Consider the following 12,549-nt stretch of genomic DNA (forward strand, 5'->3'; position numbering starts at 1 on the left):
CTCTCTACTACTCACTCTCTACTACTCTACTACTCTCTACTACTCGCTCTACTACTCACTCTCTACTATTCTCTACTACTCACTCTACTACTCTCTCCTACTCTCTACCACTCACTCTCTACTACTCTACTACTCACTCTCTACTACTCTCTCTCTACTACTCACTCTCTACTACTCACTCTACTACTCTATACTACTCACTCTGTACTACTCTCTCTCTCTACTACTCTCTACTACTACTCTCTACTATTCACTCTCTACTACTCACTCTCTACTTCTCTCTACTACTCACTCTACTACTCTCTGCTGCTCTCTAGCACTCACTCTCTACTACTCTCTCTCTACTACTCACTCTCTACTACTCTCTCTCTACTACTCTCTACTGCTCTCTACTACTCACTCTCTACTACTCACTCTCTACTACTCACTCTACTACTCTCTACTACTCACTCTCTACTACTCACTCTCTACTACTCGCTCTCTACTACTCACTCTCCACTACTCACTCTCTACTACTCGCTCTCTACTACTCTCTAGCACTCCACTCTCTACTACTCACTCTCTACTACTCTCTACTACTCTCTCTGCTACTCACTCTCTACTACTCACTCTCTACTACTCTACTACTCTCTACTACTCGCTCTACTACTCACTCTCTACTATTCTCTACTACTCACTCTACTACTCTCTCCTACTCTCTACCACTCACTCTCTACTACTCTACTACTCACTCTCCACTACTCTCTCTCTACTACTCACTCTCTACTACTCACTCTACTACTCTATACTACTCACTCTGTGCTACTCTCTACTACTCACTCTGTACTACTCCCTCTGTACTACTCACTCTCTACTACTCTCTACTGCTCACTCTCCACTACTCACTCTACTACTCTCTACTACTCTCTCTCTACTACTCACTCTCTACTATTCACTCTCTACTACTCACTCTCTACTACTCGCTCTCTACTACTCACTCTCCACTGCTCACTCTCTACTACTCGCTCTCTACTGTTCTCTACTACTCACTCTCTACTACTCACTCTCTACTACTCTCTACTACTCTCTCTGCTACTCACTCTCTACTACTCACTCTCTACTACTCTACTACTGTCTACTACTTGCTCTACTACTCACTCTCTACTATTCTCTACTACTCACTCTACTACTCTCTCCTACTCTCTACCACTCACTCTCTACTACTCTACTACTCACTCTCTACTACTCTCTCTCTACTACTCACTCTCTACTACTCACTCTACTACTCTATACTACTCACTCTGTACTACTCTCTCTCTCTACTACTCTCTACTACTACTCTCTACTATTCACTCTCAACTACTCACTCTCTACTTCTCTCTACTACTCACTCTACTACTATCTGCTGCTCTCTAGCACTCACTCTCTACTACTCTACTACTCTCTCTCTACTACTCACTCTCTACTACTCTCTCTCTACTACTCTCTACTACTCTCTACTACTCACTCTCTACTACTCACTCTCTACTACTCACTCTACTACTCTCTACTACTCACTCTCTACTACTCACTCACTACTACTCGCTCTCTACTACTCACTCTCCACTACTCACTCTCTACTACTCGCTCTCTACTACTCTCTAGCACTCCACTCTCTACTACTCACTCTCTACTACTCTCTACTACTCTCTCTGCTACTCACTCTCTACTACTCACTCTCTACTACTCTACTACTCTCTACTACTCGCTCTACTACTCACTCTCTACTATTCTCTACTACTCACTCTACTACTCTCTCCTACTCTCTACCACTCACTCTCTACTACTCACTCTCTACTACTCTCTCTCTACTACTCACTCTCTACTACTCACTCTACTACTCTATACTACTCACTCTGTACTACTCTCTACTACTCACTCTGTACTACTACCTCTGTACTACTCACTCTACTACTCTCTACTGCTCACTCTCCACTACTGATTCTCTACTACTCACTCTCAACTACTCTCTACTACTCACTCTACTACTCTCTACTTCTCACTCTCTACTACTCTCTCTACTACTCACTCTCTACTACTCACTCTCTACTACACACTCTCTACTACTTGCTTTCTGCTACTCGCTCTCCACTACTCTCTAGTACTCACTCTAATACTCACTCTCTACTACTCTCTACTACTCACTCTCTACTACTCCACTACTCTCTACTACTCACTCTCTACTACTCACGCTCTACTACTCTACTACTCTCTACTACTCTCTCTCTACTACTCACTCTCTACTACTCTCTCTACCACTCTCTACTACTCACTCTCTACTACTCTCTACTACTCACTCTCTACTACTCTCTCTCTACTACTCTCTACTACTCACTCTGCTACTCACTCTCTACTACTCACTCTCTACTACTCACTCTCTACTACTCTCTACTACTCACTCTCTACTACTCTCTACTACTTTCCACTACTCACTCTACTACTCACTCTCTACTACTCTCTACTACTCACTCTCTAATACTCGCTCTCTACTACTCACTCTCTACTACTCACTCTACTACTCTCTACTACTCACTCTACTACTCTCTACTACTCACTCTCTGATACTTTCTCTACTACTCTCTACTACTGTCTACTACTCACTCTCTACTCTCTATTACTCGCTCTCTACTCTCTACCTCTCTACCTCTCTCTCTACTACTCTATACCTCTCTACCTCTACACCTCTACCTATACACCTCTACCTCTCTACCTCTCTGTACATGCACACATATGCACATATATATATGCATATATATGCATATGCATTTATATATGTATGTGTATATATATATATACATATATAAACATATAATCTGCATATCTATATAAATATAAATTCATGGAAACATATACATATACATATATGCATACATATGCATGGTATGTATATGAAATTTTGAAAAACACTAATAAAAGCAAAGCTAAAAAGCCACCTAATTATAAACAGAATTGCTTTAACTTAAACGAGGGCGAGACCTATTGCATTTTCAATGCTTGTTTACTTTGGTTCCATCAAGAAGACATTCAGATGTGACACATTTGCCATAAATTCTGAATGGTGGCACTCTAGTTCCTCATTAGATCACTGTAGCAAAGCTACTGCTCACCATGGAAGTCTGCTGCTGGTATTCAAAGTGCATGTTTCAGTATGCATGTCAGAACTTTTTAATGAAATAGAAGAGGATTTGAGAAGTCAAAATGTGCCCTAAATTTTCTTTCTGCAGCACTAATCATAATTTATATGGCAAAATGAACCCCCTCATTTTGTTCCTTTGCAAATTAAATATTTTAAATGTTACCACTTTATTCCAATCAAGATGGCTTCAGGTGTGCCATACCTTTGTCATGAGTAAGACTGTTAGTGCTCTAGTTGTTCTTTAAAACACTCTGGGATTTCTGTCATTGGGCTATACTTGGGCTACATCTCGGTGATATTTGTGCTACATTTGGGCTCTTTTGTCTCTGGTGGCCATCTTGAGAACCTTGTTATGAAGATTCCTAATTTCCTCATTTACTGCAGTCTCCTCAGTAGGCATACTGACAGTTTTTTACTTTGATTCAATGAAGAAGGCATTCAGATGTGTCACACATTTGCCATAAATTCAGAATGTTAGCACTCTAGTCGCTCATTAGATCACTGTAGTAAAGCTACTGCTCACCAGGGAAGTCTGCTGCTGGTATTGAACGTGCATGTTTCAGTCTGCATGTCAGAATTCTTTAATTAAATAGAAGAGGATTTGTGAAGTCACTCAAAATGTGCCCGAATTTTTCTTTCTGCAGCACTAATCATACATTCTATGGCAAAATGAACCCTCTCATTTTGTTCCTTTTTAAATTAAATGTTTTAAATGTTACAACTTTATTCCAATCAAGATGGCTTCAGGTGTGCCATACCTTTGTCATAAGTAAGACTGTTAGCGCTCTAGTTGTTCTTTGGAACACTCTGGGAAGCTGCAGTAGAACACAAAGGAATCAACTGACAGTCTCTGCCCTTGTTGGATGTACATGTTTTACTGAGAATGTCAGGCTTCATTCTCACATGACTGAGAAAGATAATGTGAATTTACAGAAAATATGCTCTCAGTTTAGCTCTCAAACATGATTCATGATATCCCAGCAGAAGGCTTTTTCACATGGTAAAATCACCTTAGAACATACCACAATTCCTAAAATGAGTATGGTACCATCAACAAATGATTTATAATGTAACTAAAGTCTTAAAACCTTCTAATAACTGTAATGCTTTTTAATGAGGTGTTATTATGTATATTGGTCCCAAGATGGCTGCCAACACTTCTTGGATGAAGTGCTGACAGCCAATCAGATCTCACAATGAGATGTGTGGTTAGGCTCCGCCCAGATATGTATATGATTTTACTTTTGATTTTCACAGGAACTACTGAACAGATTTACACCATATATGCAAAAGGCACATGCCTGACCTGAGGACTACCTCTTTGCCAAATTTCAAGTAATTCTGTTCAGCCGTTCGGGCTGTACCTTCGACTAAAGGTCCTATGGGGAAAACACGTTTTGGGACCCCCCTTTTTTCTCAGCCCCCGCTTGATGAATCACCCCGAGACTTTCAGGGTAGGAGCTGAGCGGAGTGCCCCATTAGTTTTGAAAATTTCGCAAAGATTCGTCAACCGGCGCCAAAGTTATTCAAAATAGAATTTTCAGATTTCCTATGGAAACACGGTCCTAACTATAACTATCTACTGGCGACCGCCAGTAGATAATATATATATATATATTACCTACTGGCGGTCGCCAGTAGGTAGTTATAGTTAGGACCCCTTTTCCATAGGAAATCGGCAACATTCTATTTTGAATAACTTTGGCGCCGGTCGATGAATCCTCGCGAATTTCTCAAAATAGGTGGGGCGCTACGCTCCGCTCCTACCCTGAAAGTCTCGGGGGGATTCGTCAAGCGGGGGCTGAGATAAAAGGGGGGTCCCAAAACGCGTTTTTCCCATGCATTTTTCCATAGGACCTTTAGAACGAGCTACAGCCCGAACGGCTGAACAGAATTACTAGAAATTTGGCAGAGAGGTAGTCCCTATGTCAAGGAAGTGCCTTTTGTAGGTTTGGTGTAAATCTGTTCAGTAGATTCTGAGAAAATAGCCTTTAAATCAATATATATATCTGAGCCCGCTTACCGTACGCGTACGGTGGCGTGCGCGAGCGCGATTCTGATTGGCTCTTAGATCTTAGTAAACATTCGAATCGGCCGAAACCAGGAAGCGGCGTCCGCCATTTTGTCTCTCGCACTGAGTGTTATTTTTCAAACATGATGCCCAAAAACATGTTACGGGGCTGTTTTGACAACTCCCTCCCACATAGTCATGTTGAGGGAGTCCCCAAACATCCCCCAAGAGCAAAAACGGTTTTATTTTTTTTTCGGCAATTTCGCCGAGTACGCTTACCGTACGCTTACCGTAAGCGTACGGTAAAAAATAGAAATAAAAAAACCACTATCCACACTTACCCCACCCCCTGTGTTTTTGGTGGCCGTAGGCCACCAAATGTACAGGGCTTATTACATCAGTAAAAAAACTATATTTTGGCAACATGAAATTATAAAATCGAAATAAAAAAAACACTATCCACATTGACCCCACCCCCTGTGCTTTGGGTGGCCGAAGGCCACCAAATGTACAGGGCTTATTAAAGTTGATAAAAACCGTGCACGGAACGCACTGCGTTAAGTGGGCGCGCACGCCTCGAATGGCGTAAAGTAACTTAGCATTTAAAAAAACGTACAAATTCACTGAAAAAACCATAGGTTTCACACACGTTATAGTTAGGAATTAGCATTTAAAAAACCTTGCAAATTCACTGAAAAAACCATAGGTTTCACACATGTTATAGTTAGCGGAAATTTTACTGATAAAAAACCAATGAAATTGCCCCGTTATAGTTAGTGCTGGCAACTATAACTCACGCGACCGCAATCTTCTGCTGATGACATATGTGTCTTTATAAAAAAAAATATTTGTAATATATGTATAGCTAAAAATGTATGGAAGAAGACATGGGCAAATAAGTGTCTAAATACAGTATTAGCATCAGCAGAGGATTGCGGTCGCGTGAGTTATAGTTGCCAGCACTAACTATAACGGGGCAATTTCATTGGTTTTTTATCAGTAAAATTTCCGCTAACTATAACATGTGTGAAACCTATGGTTTTTTCAGTGAATATATATATACATACATACATACAAACATACAATAAAATCTCTTCAGTAAATCTTTTTGGTCGCACTCTAATTGTTTGACCTGATCATGTCATGGGATGGATACTGGGTACTGTCATCATCAATGCCCAGGACCTGCATCGACGGTGGAGAGGCAACAGCAGTCCCTGATGCTTCAGAACAAGTCTCTCTTTCAACATGGAGATCTGATGAACGATGAGTTAACTGCCAAAAATGAGAAGAGCCTCTGGTAATAGACTTCCCAGGGCGCTGGGCAGTCATGATGTGTCCCTTAGGCAACATCACTTGAAAAGGTTCTGCATCAAATGAAGCATCAGATTTTCTTTTCCACATTTGGCATGCAAGCACTCAATCTACTTTCTTAAAAACAATGTTCTCCGCTTGTAACCTTTTGTCAGCATACACTTTTATCTTTTGTTTATGAACCAAATCCTTCATCCGAGTAGAGTTCTCATTTCTCTTGCTGGAGCAGAGTTTTCTATTGAAAATTTATTGAGATTTTAACTCCAGTTTATGTTTATATGTCATAATTAAAATTACTGATAATTAATTATTAATTAATTAATTTTGTTAAAGTTTCTGACTAATCAACATTACTAATGAAAGAGTTACACACGGGAATGCATTTATGTTGCTTTATTAATACGTGAACTAAGTTGGTGAGCAAATTAATAAAATAAGTGTTGCTAAAGTGCTATTTGTAATGTGTTTGCGCTTTAAAATAACGTGCTTTTAATGCTTCTTTGTGTTGCAGATGGCTAGATAATTGCATACACATATGGGTATTGATGGGAATTAACACTTTTTAATCATTATGATGTAGTAACGTTGTTTTGTGTTTCTTTTAATTAAGATGGTCCGTTTTGGCCTAAACAAAGATGGCCGATGTTTACAGCCTGCATTTGAGTGAATAGAATAAGACGAGAGGCCTCGCTGAACATGGTTGAAAACCACCTGACCTCGGCCTCTGACTGTATTAAAAGTTTCCGTGAGGACAGTAGCTCCAGGCTCGCTGCCAATTGCCCTTGGAGAAGAATAAAGCCACAATGAACTCTGATAAACTTGCGGTGGCTTCACTATGATTCCGAGGAAGAGCATTCATGGATGTATCATTTTTTAGTTTGAGCTTCCTTCTTCCGTGTTTTTATTTTTGTGATTTTCGTGAGAGGAGGTTTTCTAAATGTTGCGAATCAACATCCTTTCCTGCTCGCTCTGCTCAATGGCTCAACGGACATTTAGAGATTGTTTGTTGCTTTCAATTTGTTAGTTTCCCTATAAATATTGTTAGACTAGAGAGGGTCTAAGGCCACTTTTTCTTGAACCCATGCTCGAGAGGATCGACGCTGATTGAGAGGACGGCGACTCGAGAGACTTTACTGAGAGACCTGTCCTGACCCAAATGACACTTAGCTAGAATAGGTAACTATGAGAATAATGATTTTGCTATTGATTGACTTTCATTTGAACTAATTTAGATAAAAGATAACCTTTGTTTAAATTACAGTGTCGGGTGGTTATTTCTTTGTCATTTATTGAGTTTCAAAAGTATTTTCTATGTTTTAAAATCATGACTCGAGACAATTTCTTTAGGTTGCATTGACCTCGCTTTAGACGCAGATGGTTCAGGATTTCTCCTATATATTCAGTGTGGATAGAGTAATAGAATGAATGTTAGTGTGATGGGCCCTAGCGTATGATGAGAGTATGTGTGTGTGACTGTGGATTTACTCTGTCCGTGGAAGTAGGGAGAATTTATATGCTCCGATCTGCAGCAGTTTCCTGGTAGCAGTATGGTGGTTTTAGATTATTGTCTTGATCTGATAGATTCCTTGTATATAGGCTTTTGGATTCATTGATTTATTGATTGATGTTGATATATGTACTAATACTATATGTTGAAGTCGTCGTATTGAGTTCTATGTAGTGTGTACGGCTTCTGGAACGTAGGGAGCTGGTGACGGTTCCGTAGTAGGGCAGAGGGAAGTGAGTGCTGCTCTCGGGAAAGACGGGATTGTTGGCCCTGTATGTATGCAGGGAAAAACGTGTGACAATTGAAGTTGCGCGTCACATTGTCTGGGTTCGGAATCAGTGACATTGTCGTGTGTTACTATTAGAGACATATTTTTCAGTATAAAAGGAGTGCGTATGGTAGCGAAGGTTATCTGTGAAACTCTGGTCTTAAGTCCCAGGGATCCGTAAGGTTTGCCGTTAAAGCTTTCTGCTGCAGGAGTAATAGGTATTCTCTGAGCTTGTTTGAAGGACTGGGCAGAGGTAAGCGCTGCTTGGTTAACGTGTGTTATAATTCTGTAGTGGGACAGACGGTTAGCTGTTCTCGGGAAAAGCAGGATTCTGTGTGGATGTACTATATTTTCTGGTGTGAAAGTGCATGAATGTATGAGCATTTAGTTGATTGTGAGACTCCTTTGGAGCATTCCTGGAGGAAACAGTTAATGGATGCATGTTGAAGGGCAGAGTAGAGGGATGTGCTACTGTGTCAACGAAAGTAATAATTCCGTAGTGGAGCAGAGGTAAGCGCTGTTCTAGAGAAAAGCAGGATTCTTGTGAGAAAGACTTTCTTTACTATTCTGTGGTTAGCGAAGCAGACAATGGAGATGTTTATATGTTGTAACTAATGGATTTTGTAGAATCTGAAACGAAGTCTACTGAGAAGACTTTGTAAAGGAGGGGTAGACGAGTGACAGGAGACAAGAGTAGAAGCGACTGCAGCGACTACTGACGTCAGAGACAGACCAGACCGCGCTGTGATTGGACAGTGGATTAGAACAGTGCTCGCGCTGGGATTGGTGCGTAGGTGTGAGCCGCGCAGGGATTGGAAGGAGTACAGGGTGACGTAGACGCTCCAGGATTGGTGCGTTAGTGTGAGTCGCGCTGTTATTGGGCAAGAGATCGTACAGTTGCGGAAGGGACTAGAGAATAGTGGTAAACGCTAAAATGTATTACCAAACGGAGGAAAAGAAGAAAAAATCCTTGTTCGGTAAAATTAAAAGATGGTTCGACAAGGATAAGAATATAATAACTAGAGAAGGTGAATTGCTACCTCCGACAAGAACTCCTGCATCCTTCATGGTTGCGAAATATGGGTATCATACCTGTATATCGTTAGACAATTGGACTAAGTATACCAAAGACGATGGTGTATTAGCGTTCCCGGAACATGGTTCATTTAATTTGGCCGTGTTGAGAAATTTACGGGAAAAAATGATGTGTCTAGAGCCTAGACCAAGGCCGACACAGTTTGAGGCGTTGGTGGAATGGGAAGACGTGGTGCATGAGCGAGAAAAGCAGAGGAGTGGAGGCAATTATAGGTATATTTTCGGGAGAAAATATGATCGTGAAACTCATCATGATCGAATGAGGAGATGGCGAGATGCTAGTATGTCAGAGGGATTATATCCTATGAGGACAGTTGAAGAGAAGGAAGAGAGGAAGGGTACGGAAAAGGTGCCTGATGCAGAAGTGAGAAGGTATGGGGCTAATGATTATGAGGATGAAGTCTTGGATGACATGATCTATAAGAGACCGCCACCATATAGACCAGAACCAGAAGAGAGAACGCCAGTTGCTACTCCTATAAGAGATACTTTGCGAATTGTTAAAACTGAGATAGTGACACCTGATTTGAAAAGTGGTAGCTCTTTCACGGAAAGGGAGAGAGAGAGAGAGCGAGAGAGAGAAAATCAGATCGGTGATGAGAAAACAAGAGAATTAGCCAGAACCACATCTGAGCTGACTGAGAAAATTAGAGAGCTGACGAAAAATCTAGAAGCTGTTACAGTGCCTGTAACCATAGGTCCGGTTGTGCCTATTTTTGATAAACAAAGAATGGGTGAAAATGGTTTGACAGTTCCCTATGTAGGAAATGGTTTGGTTGGTTCTTGTTCTTTGGAGGAATCAGGAATGAGGACGGGAGAAAATAATTTGAGACAGTTGAGACATGACACATGTAGTGGAGGAGCAGATGTACAGCCTAATTCAGGATTGAATGCTGGTTGTTTAGGAGGATCAATTTTGGAACCACAGAGGATGGCAGAACAAGTGGGTGCAGTGAAAAGATCTACAGAAATAGCAGCTGAGGATTTGAATGATTGGTTGAAAGTTCTTCAAAAGAAGGATAAAGATTCACAGGCAATTGATGTAGCCAGGTTGCGCATAGAATTGGAAGAGCTTATTGCAGGAACAATTCCTACAGAAATGTTGAAAAATCATCATGATGGAGAGTTGTTATACATGTGCAAGAGTATCACCTGGAGAGCTAAGAGTACACATGACAGATTAAAGAGTATAGCGAGTGAAATGGGAGTTGACATGGATAAGGTGAAAGCTTTGCAGAAGCCTTACAGAGTGGATTTCTCGGAGAAGGACATTGAAAATCTAAATGGTGTTGGCAGAACAGGGCAGATTAAGGAAATGATTGCCTTATTGCGAAAATGGGGTGATGTAGAAAAGTGGAAGGATAGATGGTACAAGAAAAGGGAAGATTCAGTGGACAGGACTTACTCAGCTTTTCCAATGAGAGAAAAAGAAAAAACAGTGGATGCTTATCCTATGAGAGAGATTTCTGGAGGAGGATATGTACATGTCCCATGGACTAGACAGGATATTTTGTCATTTACGAATGATTTTCCTCGACTGAGAGAAAAGCCCGTCGAGTGGTATAGGCAGGTAGATAGGTTTGTGAAATTGTCAAAAGTGCTGTGGATTGATCTGAATAGTCTGTTTGATATAATTGTTCCAGCAGACTTGTGGGCAGAGTGTAAAATAGTTGTAGATTGGCCTGCTAAGGAGTACCCAAGAGATCCGAAAACAGGAGCTCCAGACCCGGAGGTCATGAGGAAATATGAACAGGTTATTGTGTTCCTGAAGAATAAGGTACCCCCTAAAGAGACAGACTGGGTTAAGATAGATCGAACACATCAGGAAGCAAAAGAATCAGTTCATGCTTTTTATGAAAGGCTGATACTGGCCTTTAAACAGTTCAGTGGAGATGAACACTTGGGTGATAAGGATTTGAGTCATTTTGTATACAGGTTTGTATATGGCTTGAGACCTGAAATTAGTGAAATGATACGTGAGCACACAGTTGGTTGGCAGAGTAAAAAGACTGATGAAATCTTGAGACATGCAAAATACTTCAGTGATGAGATTGAGGCGAAACAGAGAAAGCTGAAAGAGAAAGCAATGTGGGCACAGGTGAAAGTTGCAGAAAGGCAAGAAGCACAGATGGTGGAACAGGCAAATAATCCAGGAAATAGGCCCAGATATGGCACAGGAAAAGGAAAGGGGAATCTAGAAGAAGAAAAGAAGAAGTTCCCATGTCACAACTGTGGACAATTGGGGCATTGGAGATCCGAGTGTACCAATCCACCATTAGTGAGTAATGAGAATAAATCATTGAATCAACAGGTGCAGAACGAGGGGTGTAATCATCAGCAGCAACAGCAGAAGGTTGTCAGACAGCAGAGTCAAGAGCCAAAACCGCCCTTGCCGCAGAATAGAGGGTCCCAGAAATATAACCAGGATTCGGAATTCTACAATGATGAGCAGGTAAACAAACCGAGACGTTCGAACCCGGTACAGCAGTACTGGTTAAAGAATGAGGGGAGTGAGTCTGAAGGGGACTATTGACGGTGCCGAAGAGAGGAGGAAGAGTGCATACTTGGTGCAACTCTAGAAATAGACCAGGCAGGACCATTTGGAGATGGGAAAATAAATGGGGAAAGTGTTACTTTTTTGGTAGACACAGGAGCGACGAGATCAACTGTCAGGTCAGCAGATATTAGAAATCTTCCTCTCTCGGACGAAGCAATCCAAGTGGTTGGTGTAGCTAATACACAGATTAAGACTCGTCTTACTGAACCAGTAAGGGTGAGAATAGGGAAATTTTCAGACATGCACAGATTTGTGGTCTGTGACACCAGTCCAGTGAACTTGTTAGGTAGGGACTTATTGTGTAAGATGAATTGCACAATTTTCTGTACTCCGGATGGAATAGCTTTTGAGACACCAGATGAGGATGTTTTGTACAGGATGACTCTAGATAATAGAGAGAGTGAGATTGTTGGTACATATGCTGTGTTTAATCCAGATGATTTGCCTCAAGAGTTGAGACACACAGTAAAAACAGTGGTTTGGGATTTTACTGGAGAAGATGTGGGATTGATGAATAATGTAGATCCAGTGAAGATTTCAGTGAAAGAAGGAATCGTTTATCCTAATATCCCACAGTACAGATTGACACCAGAGATAATTGAGGGAATAACCCCTATAATTGATAAGATGATTCAACAGGGTG

The 12,549-nt window shown here is 41.1% G+C and overlaps 1 protein-coding gene across 2 annotated transcripts in view; it reads left to right on the forward strand.

The window, feature by feature from the left end:
- Nucleotides 1-12,549, forward strand: part of LOC146866740 (uncharacterized) — a 226,629-nt gene that overhangs the window by 149,010 nt on the left and 65,070 nt on the right. Inside the window, exon 4 of one of the 2 annotated variants that reach the window (XM_085614496.1) lies at nucleotides 7,090-7,734. The exons of the other annotated variant lie outside the window; for it this stretch is intronic. Within the exon in view, the coding sequence (XP_085470622.1) occupies nucleotides 7,090-7,146 (57 nt within the window). The 3' untranslated portion in view covers nucleotides 7,147-7,734. Of the gene's footprint in view, nucleotides 1-7,089; nucleotides 7,735-12,549 lie in introns of those variants that run through there. 2 annotated transcript variants of the gene reach the window in all.

This window comes from Triturus cristatus, chromosome 1_2 (assembly GCF_964204655.1).
Source record: "Triturus cristatus chromosome 1_2, aTriCri1.1, whole genome shotgun sequence".
NCBI lineage: Eukaryota > Metazoa > Chordata > Amphibia > Caudata > Salamandridae > Triturus > Triturus cristatus.